Source organism: Dermacentor andersoni, chromosome 1, assembly GCF_023375885.2.
Source record: "Dermacentor andersoni chromosome 1, qqDerAnde1_hic_scaffold, whole genome shotgun sequence".
Lineage (NCBI taxonomy): Eukaryota > Metazoa > Arthropoda > Arachnida > Ixodida > Ixodidae > Dermacentor > Dermacentor andersoni.
Window position 1 is genome coordinate 156,175,301 of NC_092814.1, and position 25,002 is coordinate 156,200,302.

General features: G+C 42.5%; 2 protein-coding genes and 1 long non-coding RNA gene across 3 annotated transcripts; all 3 read right to left on the reverse strand.

Moving 5' to 3' along the window:
- Positions 1-2,504: 2,504 nt before the first annotated feature.
- On the reverse strand, positions 2,505-7,511 carry LOC140217333 (uncharacterized). The gene has a single exon (XM_072287840.1). It carries the CDS (start codon positions 7,399-7,401, stop codon positions 4,657-4,659), a length of 2,745 nt encoding a protein of 914 aa, XP_072143941.1. The 5' UTR covers positions 7,402-7,511; the 3' UTR covers positions 2,505-4,656.
- Positions 7,512-9,804: 2,293 nt separating this feature from the next.
- Positions 9,805-13,167, reverse strand: LOC140217342 (uncharacterized). The gene has a single exon (XM_072287852.1). The coding sequence runs from the start codon at positions 10,551-10,553 to the stop codon at positions 9,999-10,001; it is 555 nt and encodes a 184-aa protein (XP_072143953.1). The 5' UTR covers positions 10,554-13,167; the 3' UTR covers positions 9,805-9,998.
- Positions 13,168-20,922: 7,755 nt separating this feature from the next.
- LOC129380619 (uncharacterized) lies at positions 20,923-24,632 on the reverse strand. The gene is made up of 2 exons (XR_008608802.2): positions 24,452-24,632; positions 20,923-21,049 (listed from the first exon to the last, which is right to left on the reverse strand). It is a non-coding gene; the product is annotated as an uncharacterized lncRNA (long non-coding RNA).
- Positions 24,633-25,002: the final 370 nt, after the last annotated feature.

Consider the following 25,002-nt stretch of genomic DNA (forward strand, 5'->3'; position numbering starts at 1 on the left):
TCAATGAAAGCTATATATAAGGGTTGGTTATATTCCGCACATTTCTCTATCACCTGATTGATACTGTGAATATGGTCTATTGTTAAGTAGCTTTTACAGAATCTTGCCTGGTCCTTTGCTTGACAGAAGTCTAAGGTGTTCCTGATTCTATTTGCGATTGCCTTAGTAAATAGTTTGTAGGCAACTGGCAGTAAGCTGATCGGTCTATAATTTTTCAAGTCTTTGGCGTCCCCTTTCCTATGGATTAGGATTATGTTAGCGTTCTTCCAAGATTCCGGTACGCTCGAGGTCATGAGGCATTGCGTATACAGGGTGGTCAGTTTCTCTAGAACAATCTGTCCACCATCCTTCAACAAACCTGCTGTTACCTGATCGTCCCCAGCTGCCTTCCCCCTTTGCACATCTCCCAAGGCTTTCTTTACTTCTTCCAGCGTTACCTGTGGGATTTGGAATTCCTCTAGACTATTCTCTCTTCCATTATCGTCGTGGGTGCCACTGGTACTGTATAAATCTCTATAGAACTCCTCAGCCACTTGAACGATCTCATCCATATTAGTAATGATACTGCCTGCTTTGTCTCTTAACACATACATCTGATTCTTACCTATTCCTAGTTTCTTCTTCATTGCTTTTAGGCTTACTCCGTTCCTGAGAGCATGTTCAATTCTATCCATATTATACTTCCTTATGTCAGCTGTCTTAAACTTGTTAACTTGGAAAGTTCTGCCAGTTCTATTCTAGCTGTAGGGTTAGAGGCTTTCATACATTGGCGTTTCTTGATCAGATCTTTCGTCTCCTGCGATAGCTTACTGGTATCCTGTCTAACGGAGTTACCACCTACTTCTATTGCACACTCCTTAATGATGCCCACAAGATTGTCGTTCATTGCTTCAACACTAAGGTCCTCTTCCTGAGTTAAAGCTGAATACCTGTTCTGTAGCTTGATCTGGAATTCCTCTATTTTCCCTCTTACCGCTAACTCACTGATCGGCTGCTTATGTACCAGTTTCTTCCGTTCCCTCCTCAGGTCCAGGCTAATTCGAGTTCTTACCATCCTATGGTCACTGCAGCGCACCTTGCCGAGCACGTCCACATCTTGTATGATGCCAGGGTTAGTGCAGAGTATGAAGTCGATTTCATTTCTAGTCTCACCATTCGGGCTCCTCCACGTCCACTTTCGACTAACCCGCTTGCGGAAGAAGGTATTCATTATCCGCATATTATTCTGTTCCGCAAACTCTACTAATAACTCTCCCCTGCTATTCCTAGTGCCTATGCCATATTCCCCCACTGCCTTGTCTCAAGCCTGCTTCTTGCCTACCTTGGCATTGAAGTCGCCCATCAGTATACTGTATTTTGTTTTGACTTTACCCATCGCCGATTCCACGTCTTCATAGAAGCTTTCGACTTCCTGGTCATCATGACTGGATGTAGGGGCATAAACCTGTACAACCTTCATTTTGTACCTCTTATTAAGTTTCACGACAAGACCTGCCACCCTCTCGTTAATGCTATAGAATTCCTGTATGTTACCAGCTATACTCTTATTAATCAGGAATCCGACACCTAGTTCTCGTCTCTCCGCTAAGCCACGGTAGCACAGGACATGCCTGCTTTTTGCACTGTATATGCTTCTTTTGGCCTCCTAACTTCACTGAGCCCTATTATATCCCATTTACTGCCCTCTAATTCCTCCAATAGCACTACTAGACTCGCCTCACTAGATAACGTTCTAGCGTTAAACGTTGCCAGGTTCATATTCCAATGGCGGCCTGTCCAGAAGGCAGAAGGCATATTCTTGACTAAATATTAATATGCAAAGTTTTTTACTCAAATAACATTTTGTTGTTTCTTGTATTGCTCCATGAGCAAAAAGAAAGGTGAATAACTTCTACTTTTCTATCATCTGGAATGCTGTTCGGACTTTGTGGGGTAAATATGATGAAATTGTTTCCTTTAAGTGGTTGGCAACTACACGCAAATTATTAACAGGACATTGGATGTCCTTGGTGGCAGGTGAAGTATCCTCACAGTGGCCATACCAATCATGTCCTACATATATATAATTTTCTACTTTACAAAAACTGCTTAAGAAAAGTGATGCTTTGAACATGTTAGAACACTAATTTGTCACTTGAACTTGAGTTCCCCTTATCATAAAATAAATATTATGTTTTTATATACTAGAATGCAATTGCAGCTGCCAGGCATTAAACCTGCCACCTCAGGTTGTGTAGTAACATGCTGATGGTCATTCAGCTGCTATAATGTGCATGTATTGGCGATGGCTTCATTTAAAAGTGATGAACATAAAACAAAGGCACTATACACAGCAATAATAAATATGAACATTGTGGTTATAAACCAAGGTATATGCCTGTTGGTCCGCGGGCATAAATGCCTGCCCCATGAAATGAAACAGCTTTATGCAGTTTCATATCGTGGAACGTTTCTCTATCCGCCACCCGAGAACGCGCTCTCTAGCGGTCAGGCTCCGCCGAGAGACTTTAGTAGCTTGAGAGTAATACAGGCTGTGTTAAACAGTTGTATCGAATTGCAGCCACAGTAATGGCATCGAACTGCTACAATATCCTTCCTAGTAATAAACAGAATATATTAAATATGAATATTGTATTAACAGTGATGCTTTGTTTGAAAAAGAATTATAAATAAATTGGAATATATATTGTAATATGATATTTAAACATTTATTTTCATCTGGAAATAGCAATTTAAATTGTCACCTGCTGCCTGCATTTGCTTTCAGCCTACTGAAGCAGAATCCTACCTTGCACCTCTGGGCAAATGGACTCTTACACACACATTCAAATAGAATCAATTCTTTCCTGCTTTTCTACTTATGCCTGTGTTTATATATTCAAAACTGTTTTAAAGAAATTTTACATGCACTGTTGCTTTATTCTCACCAAATACTTCAATGAAGTTAATTTTCTTGGCCTGCACCATCTGCATGGCTTATTCGGAATTTTATTGGCCAATAGGCATCAAAACTAGTGCACTCTATGCAACAGCTTACGTTTCATAAAGCAAGTTGAACATACTGTAGCCGTATAAACTTTTTTTTCTAGACAACCAGACATGCACAAGAATTGTCTTATTGGATGGTGTAGACCAAAAAAATGCAATCTTATGAAATTTGAAGGGTAAAAGCAGTGGAATGAGCAAAAATGTTTCAAATCTAGAATACAAGTGCAAGTTGTCACACATCAATGCAAGTATAGTAAACCAGTGCACCCAACATTTGACATGACTTTTAGTTAGTAACCAGGAGAAAAGTTACCCTAAAATGAAATATAAAAGAAAAGGTAAACTAAATAATAGCTCTGTTTTAAAGGACTGCAGTTTATGTGTTAAACGAGAGCACCGCTGGCATGTACTGTTTGTTGCCATTATTCTAGTTCACTTACATGTTAAATGGCCATGACTCAGTACAGTAGCAGTTTTAATTTTTGCAATGCCTTAAATTTTGCTAACTTAATATTTTGTGGAACTTTTGGGTTCATGAAGATATTGGAAGAGGTACCAGAAAGCAAAAGTTTAATATAAGAGTCACTCACTCACTTTCAGGGATCAGTGAAACCAATGGCCATTGAAACGTACATTCCTCAGTTGGCTCATTTGTGTGAGCTAGTGAAAGGGAGCAAATGGAACTAATAGATGTCAATGACCATTGATTTTTATGGTCCTTGAAAGAGCACACGTGACTGCGGTATAACTTCACATATGAGTTACTTCTCAGGTTGCAGCTCATCAAGGATGCGAATCTCAACTGCTCTGCTGAGCGAGTGCCTACAACATCACTATGAATAACTCATGAATGGTAAAAAGGATTTTAGAAGTATCTCCATTTGCAATTTCTAATATCACAGGCACTTTAATAAAAACAGTGTAATATTTAATACTAAACTCCACTAGCATACAAAGAATTAGCATAAACAATAAGATTTCAGCAAAATCTTTTTTTTTTTATGTCATCTGATTTTCTTCCAGTTTCATGTCACTAAGTCCTACCTGCCAACCTGTGAACTATGAAATTTAGAGAAAATGCTGCGGACACAACACTGGAAGTGAGAAAAATAGCTCACATTTTTTAAAGCTTGCCCTTAGCATGTACCTTTTCAGCCATACATGTTCACCTTATTTAACATGAATTACTTTTAGATGCAGAACACAAGCAACAGCAAACTTCGAAGAATGCACAGACAAGCTACACATAATTTTTAGGCCACAGTAACTTTTTGTTGACATTACCTGAACACACTTACTCAAGGCAGGCACCAGTATGGTTTTCACCATCAAAAGACCTCCAAGGGTATGGTCAAAGGCTGTGTAGCAAGGCTTGTTAATGAAATGAATTTACTCTTAGTAAGCTAAAGTTGCAAAGACAGCTGTACAAAGACCTAAAATCAATGGCTGTATGGCTAAAAGTGTAGGCATATAAACATGATAACAAATCTAAAATGTACATGCAACCACAACATGTAATGTATAAGTATTGTCCTTTGGCCATTATATTGTTTTAAACTTGACTGGAACAAACTGGGTGTTATACTTAAAGATAAAGTCCGGGGAGAAATTTGGGTTTTGCGTTGTCTGGCAGCTCAAAGTTTAGATTTTTCCTGCTAATAGTCAAACTCATTCTGGAACAAAAAAGCAATTCCACTTTGGCTCTACCCTAGGCACTGGCAAGGCAGAAGAAGGGAAGTGAATCATTTCATTATCTGCTAGACATGATATTAAGTGCCTGCGCATTTTGGACTTGTCAAAAGTTGCCGTGCAGGGGTCGACCCCAGATGCAATGGTAAATGCATTTGCAATAGCAAAAACACCGCAGTCGTAACTATTTTCTTGACGCTGAGCTGCTTTAGCATGAACGTTAAGAACATTAGAAGAAAGATTCACAATGTTGATTATTTGATGTACTGCACTATCTGGAATGGCCTGATCCAATGAATCGTATAGAAAAACAGTATCCTTAGGGGCTCCATAGTTTGTAACAGTGACCCAATGTCCAGGAACGTGTAGGATTTGAATAAAGGTGTTTTGCTTCTTGAATTTAAACCTCTCCCCAAGAAGAACATCCTGAAACCCACCTATATCAGGAAATTGACGAGATATAATATATAATGCTGCATTAATAATTGCATCTGACAGCCACCCTGTGCCTCGCAAGGCCTTTAATTCAGAGGTGTTTATTTTGTAAGGGTTGCAATTATCTGAACCACAAATAGCTTCAGCAATGTTATCAATACATCCTTGTGCTGTTTTGCTATAAACATCTGGCAATGAGGCCTGTTGTTTAAATTTAGAGTTGTCAGAAACAGTTAGACACCTTTTTTTTTCTCTTTGGTTTGTATGATCCACGCGTCTTCTCTTACGTGGTCGGCCACGAGCTGATTGAACAAGAGGGATGCTAAGCACTGTTAGCTGCTGAGCAGCATTACTACTAGGCATGAGGTTTGGGTCTGATCCTTTCGCAAGAGCCTGACATATTTTTTGAGCATGTGAGACTATTGTACAGTTATTTACATCTGGTAGGTCTTGTGATTCATCTGCAATGCAGTCTTTATCAGTGGAGTTATCATTTATAGACTTCACTGGAATGCCGTCATCCGGGTCTACATCACTCTTTGAAATGCTCAGTTCTCCTTCACTTTCTACATCTTCCTGTATACTAATTTCTTGTTCACTGCTTTGTGCCATTTCATCAAATGTTGAATGCTCTTTCTTATTTCTAGAATAAGTCACAAGGTTGTGAAAGAAATCCTCACACTCTCCCAGCTTTTCATTAAGTTCAGTTTCACTATACTGTGCTAATATGTTTGCAGTTGCCTTTGAGAGTTCTAAGAGCCGTGCATATACATATTTATATCTAGCCTCTGGAGTATCAAGCTTTGGCTGTGCCTTTTTTGTTATGCTCGTTGTGAGAATGTTTAGTTTGTCTGTCGACATTGTCAGATCAGTGTCAACAAAATCAGATTTCAGCCAGCGCTGTGGTACACAACACTCATCGAAAAGTTTCTCGTTTTCTTCTGACCTAGCAGCAAAAATATGCCTGCAAGGCAGCTTGTACTGCATGTTAAATGTGCATATGCAGGCTCTCATTCTATCGCTAACTTCATAGCATTTATTGTTAACAGAAACAACGTGTTTGTCACCAGAAGCTGAACATTTTCCTGGATTTTTCTTGTATGTTTCGTACTCTTTACATACCAGTCTTTTAGCATACTCTGTACATTTTGCTGAAACTTCCGTGTAAAATGTGTCAGTCTTGCTGGTGTCAATGCACAACTTTGTTTCTCTGTACTGGGCATGGCTAACTGAAAGAGCATCATGGGTAACATAACCTACCAAAGCTTTCACTGCTTCAACCAAGTGCATTTCACGCCTTAAATATCTCTTGAGCTTTTGATTATGACTTTCCATCCGATTATTAGTATTATTTCCTAAACTGTGCACATTAGAACGATAAGCATGAACCCACATGCTCTTGCAACTGTGCCAGTTTTTGTAAAAAAACTCCAGAAGGGTTCTGTCATCCTTAAGTAATGTTTCCAAATTTAGTAAGTTCTCTTTATAAATGTCCACAGTGTGTGCAAAAACCAGTTTGGTAATGACATCTTTTACACTCATTTTATCAATGCTTTTTGAATCATGTTGCATAACTTTGGTGTGTAAATATTTTAGTACATGCCATGAACACAACAATATCCTACATTCAGGCAGAAGCTGAGTAATTATGTTCATTTCGTTTAGATCTTTGTCCATTACTGCAACTTTGCACTTGTTCTTTACAACAGGATTCAAACACAGGAATGTCTCCAGGAAAGACTTTAATATTTCAGATGTCTCCCGCTGAACAAATGCATAACACACGGGCCTGCCATGGCTAGTTCCATCCTCACACAGAACCGAATGCAAGATATACCCCTCTTTATTTACTTTATAGGTGCCATCAAAAAACAATACTTCAGGGTATTTTTCAGCTAACTGGGCCATATGCTTCGACTGCAGCAATATGTACAAAAGATCATTATCTGCATTTTTTTCTATATGCACCTTCCACCCAGTGTTTTCGGAAAACAATTTATTTATTTTTTCTAGCAGAAGCGCGCCATGATGTGCACTGTCCTTTATTTTTTTAACTGTTGCATGCCTTAAGTTTCTGACATCTTGTGAAGTAATGAATTTTCCAGTTTTTTCCAGAACAACTTCCTTAATGTCTTTCGATGTTGCATTGCAGGAAATTAAATCTTTAAGTTGGTCTTTTTCTGAAGCAGTTAGTGCACGATTCATAGCATACCATACATAAATTTCAGGGCCTGTTTTGTGGTTGTGCACCTCTGATATGTTCAGCACTTCATAGTATGGCTGTGGCATAGACCGCAGCACAAGTCTTAGTTCAACCTTACATCCTGTCCCATTGAAGCGCTGATTGGGCCGAATATTCTGTCCTCTCGGAGTTGCATGCCCTGCATGGCAACAGACAAATGCAACTCAAATGTACGGAAATTCTGCTTCATTTATATCTTTGTCGGTGCAAAATGGATTTTTATCCGATTTTGAAATACGCATAGGATGGCACCCTTCCTTCTTCCATTCCTCATAGCTAGCCCTGAACTCCTTATATGTTGTAAACTTGCTACCTATAGACAGATTTCCTCCACCTGTGTGAACATGGCCCTGCTGTAATTTTGCAAGCTTAATATGCTTATTACGTCGGCGTTTTGCCTTCTTGCTGCCACACACTGTGGTGCTACCCTCTACGCTCACTGTTGCTTGGCTCTGCTCAAGGCCAGCACTTTACCTCTCCTTGGCCTTTACCACAAGGTCCAGAAGAGCTGTTTGCTGCTGTGGCGCTGCCCTCGCTTAGCACTTCAGCTTCTGGCTGGGGGCTCACTTTGGGTGTTCTGCAGCAAGCATGAAGTGTCCCAAGGCCAGAAGCTGGGCTCTGCTTAGCAGCTGCAGAGGGCGGTGGCACAGTAGCTGGCACGGTCTTGCGCACCTTGTGGTGCAACCACACACCACCAACAAGTGCAGGAGCACATGCAGGCCACTCCTTCATGCTGTTCATTGCTACATGAGCTTTCATTGATGCAGCTGTGCTCTGGTCTACTTTCTTTACCTCTCCTTGGCCTTTACCACAAGGTCCAGAAGAGCTGTTTGCTGCTGTGGCGCTGCCCTCGCTTAGCACTTCAGCTTCTGGCTGGGGGCTCACTTTCGGTGTCGTGCAGCAAGCATGAAGTGTCCCACGGCCAGAAGCTGGGCTCTGCTTAGCAGCTGCAGAGGGCGGTGGCACAGTAGCTGGCACGGTCTTGCGCACCTTGTGGTGCAACCACACACCACCAACAAGTGCAGGAGCACATGCAGGCCACTCCTTCATGCTGTTCATTGCTACATGAGCTTTCATTGATGCAGCTGTGCTCTGGTCTACTTTCTTTACCTCTCCTTGGCCTTTACCACAAGGTCCAGAAGAGCTGTTTGCTGCTGTGGCACTGCCCTCGCTTAGCACTTCAGCTTCTGGCTGGGGGCTCACTTTGGGTGTCGTGCAGCAAGCACCAAGTGTCCCACGGCCAGAAGCTGGGCTCTGCTTAGCAGCTGCAGAGGGCGGTGGCACAGTAGCTGGCACGGTCTTGCGTGCCTTGTGGTACACCCACACACCACCAACAAGTGCAGGAGCACGCACAGGGCACCTTCCTGCTGGCTGTGCAGCAACAGCACCAGTCAAGTCCCTGGTGCTTGCACCAGCAGTCGCCGACAGTGCGGGGTACGCACGCACCGGGTCTGCTTCTGTGACTGTGGGCGTCACTGCAACAGCAGTGCAGTGCTGCACAGTGGCAGAAGAAGACGTGCGCACTACTGCTGCCCATGTCTTTTTGGCACTGCAACCTGTGGGAGCTACATTAGTTCCTGAGTGACAACAAAGAACAGGAAAGTTCTTGTCACTTCCCCAGTGCTGTAACAACGCATCAGACTGGTCACCATGCTGGCAGCGCAGCTCTTCATGCTCCTCCTGGACCTGGTGCTGCCACACCACCTCACCATGGCTCTTGCCGATGTCCTCAATGACACTCCTGATGGTGTGACGCAGCAGGCGCCCCAGCAACTGAAACAGGCAGAAACACACACAGCGCTCTAGTATTTGAAAAATGCTTTGGATATTCATGTGGTGTACATGGAGAAAATAAACACTTTCGTGCTAAATTACCCAGTGTAGGGTTTATTTCATCCATGGGACACTGAAATCATGTCTTGGTATCCATGCACTGCTCTGGGAACAAGACATCCAAATGTTGCATATACTACCAAGGACGTCTTACGACAGTTGCCATTTGAAACTTCTGTAACCCACACATAAATAGCTGTGCTCTAAGGTGCTCTGTCTGTTTCCACATGTCGGAAATGCACTTTCTGATGAGCTCAAATTATAATCCAGGGCTATCGCTTGTCAGCAGCTCAATTAAGTGTACACACACATATATATATATATATATATATATATATATATATATATATATATATATATATATATATATATATATATATATATATATTGCATAATTTTTAACACAATTTGTTTTGAAAAGTTGAGTTAGTTCAATCTGCCTTAATCAACATGTCCTCGCAATGTATCCAGCAAGTACCCATAATTATTCCATGGCGCACATGCAAGATATCTCATGGTGCGGCCGGACAGTACGACTAAACGATCGTGATAGTGACGTCCGCCAGATGTAATTCTCGTAATCTTAACCACATCCCTTTCTTTTGCCGAACAGAGATGTTCAAGCACAGCTTGTTTCCACTGGCCATTGAACTCTGGAATTCACTACCTGGAAGCATCCGCTCTTTACCACTGCAAGAATTTTGGAAAACCATTACATTTACTTCACATTCATATTTTTCTTGTGCTTGTATTTTGTTTTCTCGCTTTCTTTTTTCTCTTCACTCCCTCACTGCCCGCTCCTGCAATAGCCTCACCGAGGCTGCAGTATGTGTAAATAAATAAAAGAAATAAATAAAATTAATTGCAAGGCACGCACCTGGCTACCACGTGGCGTCGGGTGCACGCCGTCGGCCTTCAGCATCCCCGACAACTCGCGAGTGCTGTCCAGGTACCTGTAGCCATTCTTGTGGCACAGTGCCTGCAAAATGACATTCGTCTCCCTAGCATCCCTGTTGGATGTCTCCAATTCCCGAGCAGTTAGCGCCCACCGGCACTTGAGAAAACTCGTCTGTCTCGGCAGAATTGCAGACACCACCACACGGATGCATGGGTTGACATCAATGATGCGATCAATTAGTGCCCGGAACCTGGCAATCCGCGTGAGTGGTTCTTCGCCGACATTGTTAGTTCCTACATGAAGAACCACCACGTGCGCGTTTGCCAGGCTATCGGTGATCAAGGGAAACAACTTCTCGATGCGTACACCACTGAATGAGCGCACCTCGACATCTACCGAGGGGCCCAGTGTGAAAGATCCTGCAAGATCTTTCAACATTGAGTCTCCGGCAACAAGGACACGGGTCATGTTGAGGGGCTTTTCGGCAGCCGCGCACGAGCACTCCAATAAAAGCAAGGATTAAAGCAACAAATAAATGCAAACAGTTAACGCTAATGTTAAAAATACAGTAAAAATGACATGCACAATTGGAACGAAACAAATAGAACCCTAAGACAATGTAGAATCCACCGTCGCTCGCAGAAAGTTGCACAGTCGACAGCACTCAACGGATCTTCCACGCTTCTGAAACAATGGGTGCTTTCGGAATTAATCGCGTCACCGTATTAACTGTCACGTGATCTTATAGACAATTAATTAAGGCCGGTTGAACGCAGCATCTGTGAGCAGGGAAAATGACACTACAACACTTTTTAAACCAGGCAAGAAAATATTTGCAATACAAAGCGGTACCATGAACATGCGAATTTGGCGCAGTTTATATATGACGTCAAATACCGCGCAACCAACCGCTGGGCGTTTGTTCACATGACTGCATTCTATTCTTGACCATGATCCCCGAACTAAAGCTTGCGCACAGGTGAAGCCAGCTTCCACGAATGGGGAATGCGGCCCGCGCGCGTCCTGTCACCGCCCCTCGGTGACACGCTAACCTTGAATGGTATAGATGGTGCACCGCGCCGAAACAGGAAGGAAACAATAATTAACTGCTATATTACGCCTCAGCAGTGGTTGATCAATGTCGCTCTTTAATTATACGAAGGCCCTTTTCAAATATTCCTTCAGGAAATTTGGCTAGATTCATTGCAAGGCGTGGGTTGAAAGAGGGGTCCCATTTAAGCTGCTGAGCATGTGCGGCACGGACGTACGTTCAACACTTCATCAATTCTACAAAGCACAAGGTGGTAGTGCAGTGCGCATGCAAACAGTGCGTTCTGTTCAAAGTGGTTCTGCTTAAAGAGCGTCCACTGTATAATGCCTGTCTGCACTTCTCCATACTCAAAGCGTTTTCTGGCCCAAGAAACACGAACTATGGACGGTCGACCACAAAGGACATACGGCAGCGGCCTGATATCCCATTGACCTGGGACCGCTTAATTGTTCTTTGTGTGGCAGCGGTGAAGATCTTCGTGAATACATCCATGGCCATGCGATTAAACAAACGAAACAGGCATATAGTACGCTCTACAGATGCAGAACTTCTTGCACTGGCACATGGCGGCTCGAAAAGTGTGGGGAAACGGGCGGTAAGGATTAATTTTAGTATATATATCTACATTAAACGTAGGTTTCACGGGGCCCATGGGAATGGGTCATTTAAGTGAAAGCTAATACTGTTTGCGAGGAGCGCTATTTTCGTTTAGCTACCACTTGCAGATATATAGACCATACAAACAAGTAGGGTACATTGTCACCGGGTACGCCTCTCTCAACGTTCCCAAACTTCATTGTGGCGCTCAAACACGCACCGAACACCTGTTGGCACGCGCGACACTGAACCAAACGCGATCGTCCTGCACGTATTACGTATGACTTGTGCGTACAGGTAAAATAATAATGTGCAGGAACAATCCACGATTATTTTCAATGTAAATGAACAGCCGAAAGTTGGCGTTCAGGGTAGGTTTCTCGTGCGTAGGGCATCGGCACTCAACTGCTATTGGGTTAGAACGCGCTTGCGAGGACCATTTACAAGATTAAACGCCAGCATATATGCCGTGTTTGAGAAGAAAACGGCGACGGACGCGGCGGTGCCGTGTGTGTTCTATAAATAGAAGATTCGCTGTTCACTTCACGTACCATTGTCTTCGTTAGCCCTTTATATTTGTTAAATTAAGTCTTGTTTCATTTCTAAGTCTACAGAAAACTAAGCCTTTAACCAGTGCATTTGCTGCGGTATACATATAAGCCTATTGGTTGAATGTGTAGTTAGCTTTACTTCTTATCTTTGGGGGCACGAGCGCCGGCGAGGAATGCGGCCCATTTCGTTTTGTGGATTAGCCATACGGTTCCATATACGCATTCCTTGTATCAATGCTAGCGAATGTAAATTTGCCTTCGTAACTTATTCGAAAGCACTGCAGTTCTTCAATTGTTTATGTCAGACTCATTTAACTCCCCTCTCTCCCCAGCGTACGGTAGCAAACCGAAATTTCCTTTCTAGTTAATCTTCGTTCATGTTCCCTTCCTTCTGTCTCCCTCTCTTTCAGAATCATATCGATGTGCATGCATGAGGACAGCGGGAAAGCAAATGACTAACCAAGAATGATCGAGTAAACGAACGTTATACCAAAAGGACAGCGCGCGTACTATTTGGCGCCGCAAATGTGCACCTTGTGGATGACCGTGTGGTGTTTTGTATGGCAATGTATTTTGCCAATAAGAATGCACATACTTGAAGCAATTGAACAGCGCAATCAAAAAACGAGATGAGGGATCGAAGAAGACAAAGGCAGCGTTGAGTATATATCCGCCTTTTGTTTTTGTCGTTGTTTTTCGCGCTGCTTGCCTCATGAATGTAATACCAACTTACCTAGTCAATTATATAGGGTTCTGACGTACAGATGTAAAGTAGCTACATTAAAGTTCCAGTTGCTTTATCCAGCCCTTTTGAGCCTACGTTCATGGCGGCAGCTACATTACTCGAGCCGAACTGCCTTGACTAAAACCCAAGCGAAGTTAAATGCGCCAAATTTAAAACAAGCCTTTTCTAACCTTGAAAGGCACGTGATTCGCGCTTCTGAGTATAGCAGACGAAAAATGCGCGCCTGCTTAGGCCACGCCTTTGAAGTCACTCAATTGCTCTGTGCGGCCAAACTCAGTCCGGTCGTAGATAGATAGGTAGAATAAACGAATAAACTTTATTGTCTAACGGATAAGGTGATCTATCCACCCCCCGACACGCAGGTCAGGGGGCGGGTGCCGCCGCCTCAGCTGCATGCAGCCTCTTCAGCCAGTTGGACGAGCCAGAACCGGAGCTCAGAGTCTGAGCTGCGGAACAGGGTCTCCCACGTGCCTCTACTACTAATATGGTGCGTCACTCCGGGAAAGTACGGGTATTCCCGTATTATGAGGGTCGAGGGTCCCTCTCGCCCCACAGAGATTACACCTATCGCTCGATCCTGGCCTCGGGGAACACGTACGTGGTTCGCCACCCGGGTGCGGATACGTACTAGTTTGCAGACGTCTCCACGCGACTGCTTGTCTGTTGTTTAATTTCGGGTCTGGCGGGGATACCAGTCTACGATCCAATCTATAATGCTGCGTGATCTCCTCATATTTTAGAATGCGCTCTCCGCCGCCTCGGTCATCGATGGGCCCCGGCCGGTAGAGAGCTCGAGCCAGCTCGTGTGGCGCCTCATTGCCGGGGGAGGCTTCGTGCTCTGGAGTCCAAATTATTTGAATTTTTCTAGTTCGGTCGTGGCTGCGGTTGCCGCGTTGCTGCAGTGGCTGTGGGGAAGGGGGAAAGCGCGGTGGAAAAAAATCGCCCGTGCCGCACGCGGCGAGAGATGTCCGGAGACCTTCGAATCATATTCGACCCCTTGCCTTGGCCTTATAACTCTGACACCGACCCCCCCCCCCCCCCCCGCTAAATAAACAAAGAAAGGAAAGCTCGATACTCAAGCTCTCGACCTTTTATTCCGGCCTCGTCAAAATGCGGCCGCCGTATATGCATGAACCACGGGCGGCTGGCCAGCTCATGGCAAGAAATACATTTGGGAGTGACTGAATCGATTAAACTTACAGAAAAGTAAAAGAAGCATGTGGACTTAAAAATGGAACTGCACGAAGAATTATTCCTCTTTAACTGCATTTTCTATGAGTTAATTTAATTTAAGCTCACAGCAATATTTTAAAATGCCGTACGTTTACTTGCACTGTTGCTTAATTTGCCTTGTTCACGATCACAAAACCATATAGAATGTAAAATTATGAGGCACGCGAAGCTTGCAAGTGACTGGTGTAGCAAGAAACTTTTTCGAGATCGAGGGGCATGCACTTGATCGCAGTCATGGCATATGAAGGGGCGGGGTGAGGGGCGCGGGGTACTTAATCAACTCCTGAAAATATGACCTTAAATAGCAGCTTCTGCGCCCGATCGTTACTTATCGCTTGCTAACAGTAAATGTGGTGAATGTAAGACCGACTTCCCTGTCTAGAGGATCGTGGAAGAGGGCATGGTGCTGGGCAGGGCAGGTGCTGTTTTGCTACCTATAAATTTCAGTAGGGGGTGGGGGGTGCGTCTTCGGTGTCCAGGGACGAGGAGGGGGAGGGAGGGGTAGGAGAGATGGGCAGGCTGCATATTGACAAAAAAAAATTTCGGGGGAAGGGGCACATGCCAGCTGTACAGCCCCCTAGCTACGCCACTGGCATATATTCTAACAGATTAAGATATCCTATAGAAAGCAAAACCAAGAGTGCAGAAAAGTGATGCACTTCCCTTTAGAACTGATGCCTAACTTAAATATATAAGTGCCATATGAAAGCTTGATATGTCAACAAGTAATAAATTCAAGTTTCATATAATGCTATATTGTCCTTTATTTATGCTTTATATTAATTATGTTTTTATAGTAATCATAGAATATAGGTATGAGAAATAAATTCCTTCCCTTTAGACAAAGAAATTGTTTAAAGATTGTTTGTCCTCTGTTGTTCGCTGAATCAGATGTTACGATTGAAGTAGTAAGCTATTTGATACTGAGTGATAACAGCTACAGTGTTGGGTGCTAAGTTTCAGTAACGATATTATCATAGGTGACAAACTCATACAAAGTGGGCATATGAGAACACATGTTGAGAATATTATTTATTGTCAGCATATAGCACTACACAAATTAATAATACAATTAAGCTATATGCACAATATGCAGGCCCTGGGGAGGAGGATAACAGGGTATGTGAACCAAAGGCATTTTCGCTTACAGCCTTCATATGTTTGTAGCCTCAGAGGCCAGGTTTTGAAGGGGACATCCATAAATATGTTCAAATAATGAGGATATTTAATTAATGTTTCTGTGAGTGCTACATATATGGGATACTAAGCTAATTGACTGAAATGTTGCTAGGACCACTTGCAGTTACTAAAATAATGAGTTCTATGAAATGTAATGTCAGTTTGCTTGTAAATAATACAGGCTTGAATGCTTCTCATCAGAAAATTTGATGTGTGAGTATGCACACATGCATATGTATGTATGTCTCTATCTGCGTGCGTAGATAAACGGCATGAAATGACAGTTTGTGAGGTAATTTAGTAGCAGCAAAGGGTAAAGTTGGGCTGGTTGATAAGCATTTGTCATGAAGAAACAATGTATAAAGATGGGACATTAGAAAAAAGGCAAGGCACTGCTGTGTTCTTCTTTCAGTGTGCCATTTCGGCACTTCTTTATGAAGAAGTAACATGACACAATATATATAAATATATATATATATATAGTAAATTAACACTAGTCTGTTTACTAATAGGTGGCACATACACTATAGTATAGGGCAGACTTGTACGCAATAAATTAAGTGTGCTTAGTTTCCTTTAAATAATTATTATTATTGTAATTTTGTAACTTACCAATTACTTCGTTTACTCAGTAATGCTCGCTGTAATTTAAAAAAATTTTCAATAACCAATTAGATATAGCCGGGTGTCTTTTTCACAAACAAGCTATAACAGGTGAGCGGCGCAACTTCGGGTACTTAAATATAGCAGGAACTGCAGTGTCCAAAAGGATGAAAACATGTATCAGGGTCACCTCCTTCCCATAATCAGCATCCTGCAGCTGTGCCTCAACCATCTTAACATGGCAGGCTTTCCGATTTTTAAGCTTCTCGTGGAAGTCCAAGTTCTCAGCTTTTCTCTGATAATACATATATATATGTATATTTTTCTCTCACCTGAAAGCACTTTAGGAGCTGCTTGTCAATTCTTATTGTTTGCTTAGTGAATTCTATGACTTTTCTGATATAGACAGAAGCTTTTGGCCATTAAACACGCATGTTTCCGTCTGATATATTCGTGACTCATATATACCAAATATGCGATTGTGATACATTGTGATACAGCAGCAGTATTTTTAGGGCTGAATAAGATGCAGCTTCACATTAAATTACATTACACACTTGCCCACATTTTCAAGGAACATGAGCGTTTGCTGGGGTCCATTACAATTAGTTGTTTAAGTCTAGGAAGGGAGAGAATGGAAGAAGGAAAGGCAGGGAGGTTAACCAGACTGAGTCCAATTTGCTACCCTACACGTGAGGAGGTGAAGGGGGAGTGAAAGGAAGAAAGAGAAAACAGTCTACATCGCACTTTCACACATTGCACTAAGTTAAGTGCAGGATATCTACAGTCGGGCACTCATGTCTGTTGTCTTCAGGGAGTGAAGAAGCTAGCTCTCGAATGGCTTTCTTGGTTAATGAAATGTGAGGCCAGGCTCCCAAGATATTTGCTCCTGTGAATGGCCTATCGTCCAGTCTATTCGTATGTTTAAGCCTAAATGGCTAACAAGCAAAGGGCGCCGGGAGAAAGTCCAGCAGATGTTGGCTGACAAATATAAACGGCACTTCTGTGACTTAATTGATAGCGATGGCCACTGCAGACGTTGATGCCGGGAAATAGGTAACCTATGGGCATTTCTTTAGTTTTTCACTGATCCTACTGAGGTCACCATCTAGGCTCAACAACAGTGAAGCACTGTGGTTCATAGAGGACCCAAACCCGATGATAGTGCCATTGAGTAACCACAATCTTGTGTGCAAGGTGTTGGTACATTACAACACAGCCTTTCTTTCCAGCACACACATCAAGCAAGTTTTCAGTGTCCCTGCAGATACCTTTGCAAGAAAATGAGGGTAAATAACCAAATAACGTTTTTAAAAGCAATCATTAGTGAAGATAAACAACTTGTAAAGGGCTCCAGAGGATGCACTGAACGAGCCGGGCCAACTCGCTTTATTTACTTTATTTGTGTAATGTTAGTAAAACTAGGGAGGAAAGTAATGTTAATGTAATCGACGAATGTTTTACTAAATATTCAATTAATATAGTGGGGCAGTACTTGGTGACTGTAATCAATCACATTTTTGAAAGAAGTAGTTGTAATTGTAATCAGTTACCTTTTTTTCCTGCAACTTGTACAAGTCTGGTGTAGGGTGCTTGAGTATTTGAAATTTCTAATAGGAATTGATTAGTCTTTAATTTGCTATTCAGTTTGAGAATTCACTATTCAATGTTGTAAAATATTCATTTCATTTGATTACAATATAAGGAAAAACAACAGTTGCTGCAGTCTAGAGGGAGAAAGGTTGATGTGGTGACACTTGCAAATGAGTCTGCTTCAGGAAAACTATAATTGTTATGCATACGAATGAGTTTTTAATTAAAAGCCTGCACAAGTTTCCAGTCATTGATAAGCTTGTTTTGCCTTATACTGCCTAAAAATTTGGTGTCTTGATTTAGCCAAGGCGATTTATTATTCAGTTAGCCTCACCATGTTTGGACTCCTTTAATATAATATACAGTGCTGAGGTATCATATCTAGAAACTTCAAAACATGCATCTGATTATATGTAGTCAAAAGTTCGGCGGAATACCGTCTGGTCAGGTAAAAGCACTGTTAGAAAATGAAGCAGGTCACTGACCAAGGTCAAAATAAAAATGAAATTGTTAAAATTTTATTTTTATTTTGACCTTGGTCTGTGACCTACATCAACTATATGCACTATGAGAGCATTGCCTGTGAACAATGTGACATACAAAAGCAGGCAATTGAGCTAAATGGCTGAAACACTGGCTTTTGCCTTCTTGTGCCTTTTTGCTCTCCTGTGTGTCTTGCTCAGCTCGTGTTATGGGTCACGACCAAATGGCCCAAATCTACACAGGCTTTCACAGCCTTTAAACCATTCATTTACTATGCTTTACTTTAGGAGACATATGTCTGTGTGTTAATTGTGATGTGCTGTGTATAAAACATGCATGGAGACTACACGTGCACATACATTTCACCCTGTCATCATCTGAACTCTTTGCTTTTTGTTCCCTTTCTCCACCATCACACATGTGGAGTAGCAGGACAGAGTCGAAGCTTCTAATGCCAACTTCCATGCCTTTCTGATATTGAAAATTTATTCTCCCTGTACTTTCCAAACAAATTTTCTTTGTCACTGGTTGTTGTATACTAATCTTGTCTGTTTGGATTCTTCCATCTAATCATTTATGTACATTCTTTACTGGGCAATTTTCATGGTTGTTACACTTATTGTCTTGTCTGTGCGATAGCTTGATGTGAAACAACTTTCCTACTGTTGTTCCATTTCAGCAGGTATTTCTTTTTCACTTGTGCCCAGTGGCGTAGCAACAGGGGGGGCCGGGGGGCCCCGGGTGCAAGGGGCCAGTGAGGGGGGGGGGGGGGGGGTGTCATATATGTCTGAAGACACCCATCTTTCCGCCGGCTACACCCGGGGAGGGGGGTGACAGAAGACCTATGGGCCCCGGGTGCCAGACGACCTAGCTACGCCACTGCTTGTGCCTAAATTTTCAACTCTCTGTAGCAATATTTTTCCTTTATGAGCAAATGGCCTTGTAATCAAGAATGGTTTTGGTGCCTGTACGATAGGAGTAATCTCTTCATTGAAGTACAGTAACCTCAGCACACTTAAGTGTGAATTCACCTATTAACATCAATGCCTAAGCAACGAGATCATATGTTGGCAGTCACTCTGCAAGCTGCCACCGGTTGAAAAGTTTGTTCATCTTGTTCACGTGGCACTGTTGGCACATATGTCAACAGCAGAGTATGTGCCTAACCTACAGTACCTATTCATGAACCATTCATAACAATGGCAATGACATAACATTTAAGAAAGTATTTTAGGGAAATCACATTACAGACACTTACAAAAACTTATTTTGTGTTGCACTTCTCTTTGGTAGTTTTAACTCTGCATGTATGTTTAATTGTTTGATCACAAACCATGTGCTATATATGATCAACGTGCAAGTTACTTATCAAGCATAAGTCCAATGATAACAATGGGCGTGTGCATTCCCCTGCCCCCCTTGAAGTTTCTGAGTTGTTATACAGTGCACATATGCTCTTCATTTTCAAACAATAAATTAGTACGTAAAACCAGTAAATATAATGTCAACTTATGGGTTTCTCTAAAGTGCAGACACTTCTTAATGGAATAACACATGATTTTCATTGGCTTCTTTAATTTTCTTATGTACATCCTCCCTCATTCCAGAGCCACTGAATATGTGCCACTTCGACACAAGGAGCATACAAGCCTTAAATGCATTTTTACATATGCTTCAAACTTCTTTCTCCTTACACCTGTCCTCCCGGAATGAACATCAAACATTGCCTTCACCCTCACATCCACGTCTCACATTGTGGATCTGCATGAACTGCTGCTTGCATTTCTATGTATCGTGTGAACGCTGGGGTGCATAAACATTGCATGCTGCACATTAAAACGAACACAGTCACATGCATTGAATTAAGTAATATAGCGCTAAATTGCCTTCCTTACATATTTTTCACTTCATATATATTCCGATACGTGCATCGAGTCTGCATAGTTTACACGTCTCTCTTCACACAAAATTTAACTGACACATTTTAAGAAACCTTTACTTAGTTCATCCAGCAAATTCAAAGGCAGGAACATAAAAGAGGCACAGGACTAGCTTTTTTATACTGTCTTTCTTGTTACTACAGTCAATTAACCGAAATGAAGGAAAATGAAATCACTGCAACGATTCTATTTTATTACAACATTATTAAAGCTGTAGCGACAGAAAATTGTCTATTTGTATAATGAGTTGTTATTCAGGTGGCCCCCTTCCACCACCAAGTTAGATTTTTTTTAAGCAATTAAAGAAAGGTCCCTCAGCATCTGCACTTTTTATTTGCTACTGAGAATCTTGTGAGGAGTATACACTTGCTACCAAATTGGGCCCCAAGGGTGTTGGTCTTTCCTTAGAGCAAATGTAAAAGCAAAGAAAAATAGCAGCTTTTTGCTAGCCAGAAGCAGGCACTTTGCGCACCTGGAGTTTCTTACTAAATTCAACATCTCTGTTGGGACTGGCTATAAAGAGCTTGTAGAAATGTATACCCATGTGAAAGATCTGTACTTCTAAGCCATTGAGGGCAAGTAGTCACTACTGAAGAAAATGTTGTTCCATACAACAATTTCCAATTTATAAGTTCTACCAATGCTGCATCAAGGTGTTTGCTATTCTGCCTTGCACCTCAGTTTTACTGTACATATACATTTTACCATGCCACCAGTAGAAAGGGTTTAATGCTGTTCATGAGTGCTCTCACAAGCATTCACCATCACAGACAATTTCCCATAGAAGTGGTTTTGCCATAGAAAACAACGAGGCACAAGAATCATAGTAATTGATGTTGATCAGTAATTAGACAACCAAGAATGTGGGCAGGAACACTTTATTTTCAGCACAGATGTTCTTGTTGATGAAGAACTGCTACTTGACTGTGGAAATCTGCACTTCGACGTACACCGCTGGGCTTCATCACACCATGCCGAGTGCAAGTATCCTGTACCAGAAAGTCAAACCATGTTTCATCTGTGAAAACAAAATGAGTTTGAAACAGGTAAAACACATCCAAGAACAAATCCAACAGATCAGAATTACCTTTGAGTGCATATAGTATGAGTGCACTGTGCCATGGAAACATATAGTTTCCATGGCACAGTGAAGAAACCTTGATCCTCCCACTGTTCTTGTGCGAGAAAAGATTAAAGTGCAGGTGTTCTGTCCCATTTGGTGTATTTTTCACCTTTTCATAAACAAAAAAGATGTTGTTTTAACTTGCCCAACTGTCTTTACGTCTCCATTTCTCTGTTCGCACACCATGATAACTGCAGTTAAACGCTGTAGTAATGCTTAGCTTGAATTAACACCAGCTACATGCACTGTACTGTTGAACATGGCAGTGCAAGTTAGATTGATTCACAGCACATTCATGTGCTATATACATTTGATCTTCGATTGTAGGCGAGATAAATAAAAGGAAGGTATGTAAATAAGAATGTTCCCTGATGAGCTATGCAGAAGTGCTCTCGCATTTAGATAGAAGCTGAGTGCAACTGCAGTGAACAAGAAGATAACTTATACAGCATTTAAAATCAAGGATCTAAATATGCTATAGATCTTTCTGAATTCATGGTAGAAAATCTAGGTGTTAAAGGTGACACACATTTAAGCAGGTCTCTGCTCGGAATGGTAATGCTATGTGTCGCCTAGTTTTATTAAATATGCCCTACCACTGGTCTCCCGAGCTGAGGCTGCTGACCAGTTGCAAATGCAAATCACTCAATTATGTCTAGGGCACACTTAAGCAAAACGCAGACAAAAATGACTGTGCCACTGAGAATGTACTAGAGGCTCCAACAAAGCAGCTGATGGCTTCCATGGACTGGAGCAAGAGAAGTGTGTCTTGCACAGATTGTGGTTACTCATGGATGCTATTTAAAACGTTTTATATATTTCAGTTAGTTCTTGGATTCAGGCAAAAAATATTAATGTATTCTGCATCCTTTCCACCGTTAAATACTCGCACCCAGGTTACCACAGGTCTGTTTTTCGGCATCAGATTTCTTCTCAGAAAACTACCCCTCTAAAAAAAACCTTCACAGATACATAACCCCAACCTCTCTTCAGGAGAGCCATTACACTGGTCTCTGAATATAACAAGTCTACTAATTACATAGCGACTCCTTTCTATGTATGTTATGTATGTCTGCACCTTACAAAGTACAGAAACATTTAATAATGACAGTATGACAGGTACACAACAAAGCAAAAGGATAAAACATCACGCATGCTGCCATCAATGTTCATGTCTCCATTTTAACGTGGATGTTCTTAGCAGTGAATATGTCTTTATTCTATTGAGTGTCATATCACAAAAGCGAATGGCAAGGGTCTTTGCATTCTAAACTGACAAATGTGCTGTAGTATGTTTCAACACAATACACAATGTGCTTTGCAGTGAAGCATACTAACAGTGGCAAAGGTGAACCTGTCACTAGGGTTTCGGCTAACTACGGCGGGCGTGTCCTGCAGCGAGGCATCTTCTGTATTGCGGTACAGCGTACTAATAGTGACAACAGCTAACCTGGCATTTATGTATGGCTTTAGCCAACAAAAGTTGTCGAAACGTCATCCTGCCGCGAAAATCTGCTTTGTTGAGACTAGAAAATTCGGTTAATAATAATACTTTATTGATGGCTTGAGAATAATACAGTGCAGGAATCGGGCCTGGCAGACAGCGACAGAGACATCAGTAACACGTTATTAGTTTGTAGACAACAGTGAAGAAAAAAAAAAAACACATGACAGGCTTCCGGTCATGCATGCAGGATTCGTCGCTGACTGAAACCCTACATACCCAATTCGCGTAAACCCTTCCAATTATCAGCGTGCTTCACTGCAACACACAAATATGTTACGGTGGTAACAGTGGTCGAAGATGCTGGTGCAAATGTTTCGACAGGGGAGCTTGCCTTCATTCCCAATGGGGGAGAATTAGCTGGTAAGACCTTTGCCAAGTGACGTACCGACGAGCGTATGGTAGTGGCTGGCAGCGAGGCAGGAGTCTAAAAAGCGTTTTAAAATTCGGTTTCGTAAGGTTAGCTTCGCCGCAGTACAAATATGTTGAGCGGTTAGACATACAGAATGTTTTGAGGTGAATCATAGCAAGGCTGCCTGGCCTTTGATGCAAAGCAGCTTCAGAGGCATGCTGATATCATGGCTAGTTATGCAGTTCCCCGCATGCGAGTGAGCTCCCTGCTATCGGCGGTTTCCCAGTGACATACAAAATGACATTGGTTGACTGTGTTGTAAATGGGCGACGGCACTATATGCTGATGCAAAACCGTCGTTTCGCTTTCGAAAACTGCGCTCGGCTAAAGAGAACACCTTGACTCGCATATGACCAAAGCAGTTGAACAGGAAACTACGAAATAACGTAGCTATTATGGAAGAAATCAACAGTTCAGAAAACAAATGGCCGTGTAAACATTAACTGGCTTACGAGGTCGACAAACCAACGGTTCAAAGCATCACAGCCACGTCCGAAATAGCGTTGAAGGCCGGCCAGTACACTTAGGCGCCTCGGCGCGCGTAATGTAACAGGAGACGGCAGGTGCACGCGTACATCATTAAGGAACACATATTATATATGTCGGTGAAAGCGGTCACTCTTCAGTTCTGACATGCTTCACCGCTGAACACTAGTCTACTGCGGCGAAGCTGACTTCAGGACGCTGATTTCTTCAACTTCTCTAGCGAGGCAGGTCCGTTTATCACGCTTGGCATCGTTTGACCACATCTTCTGCATTAATTTCGTTTGCTATTTTTAGTTTTCTTATAATAGCGACCCTGTATAACGCAGTAGCAGAGCTGGTGCCGTGGCGTTAGGAAAGGTAAGCGTGTACGCAGCAGGCACGGCGGCATTGGCTCTTGTTGGGAAACTTCGAAAGACGCTCTTCCGCGCGGCGATGCCATTTGTATTATTAAAAGAATGCAGGTGATGATTAAATGAGCCGCAGCAAAGCTGTAAAAAAGCAGTAGTAATGCTGTTCTAAGATCCTCTCGCTCGAGCGAGATGGTCTTAGAAAAAAAGCGCGATGTAACACTATCTGACGGAACAGCTCGTCATGCCAGTGTTTTCTTACGTCCTCGTTCTTTCGCGCATCCTCCCCTGAACCAGACTACTGAATGGTTCTGCGCACGCACTGACTATCCTGACGGAGGCAATACCACTCACATAGCAGCTCTATAAGATGCCACGGCCCATTCCACATGCCGGCTGCAATTTGACGCGGCCAGGAGGCAAAATATGCGCGCAAGATACTTAACGGTAACGCATCAAACAACTCACAGCCCCACGCTTTTATTACACGCATATAGCTTGGAAAGATGAATTACTCACGCTGTAAGTGGGCACGGAATAGGGACCGCTTCGCAGCGCAACCGGTCCCGTGAGACAGACGCCATGGAAATGAACGGATGTGACATCATGGGTTATAGCGGACGTGACGTCATGGGTGAACGTAGACATTTCGGGCACCTTTCGTTTGCTGTGCCCCGGGCACAGCAGACACGGCCTGCACCATTTGACCACGGTGTTAGGGACTTATCTTCTCCCCCAACAAAAATCGTCATATGCCTTGCTCGTGTTTCTTCTCTTGAAATATCTGCGCTCGCTACTTTCCTGTCGAGAATGCTATGTCACACTGATAACGCACATGTCATGCATGCCATGCGCATGCCTAACGTTCGTAGACTACTTTCAGTTTCACAGCTCCGCTCGGGAGGTCATTACAGGTTACAGCATAGAGTTACTATACTGTCTCTAGACATTGCTCTACAGAACAGAGAACAAGCTACTAACTCTATGGGTTACAGTATCTAAAGTTACAGTAACTCCACTTGCGCGCTTCACGCTGGAACGCGCTCCGTTTGATTTTTCGCCCTCTGTGG

Bases quoted from the DNA above. Each gene is read 5' to 3' on its own strand.
- LOC140217333 (XM_072287840.1), bottom strand. From the start codon at position 7,401: ATGCCACAGCCATACTATGAAGTGCTGAACATATCAGAGGTGCACAAC.
- LOC140217342 (XM_072287852.1), bottom strand. From the start codon at position 10,553: ATGACCCGTGTCCTTGTTGCCGGAGACTCAATGTTGAAAGATCTTGCA.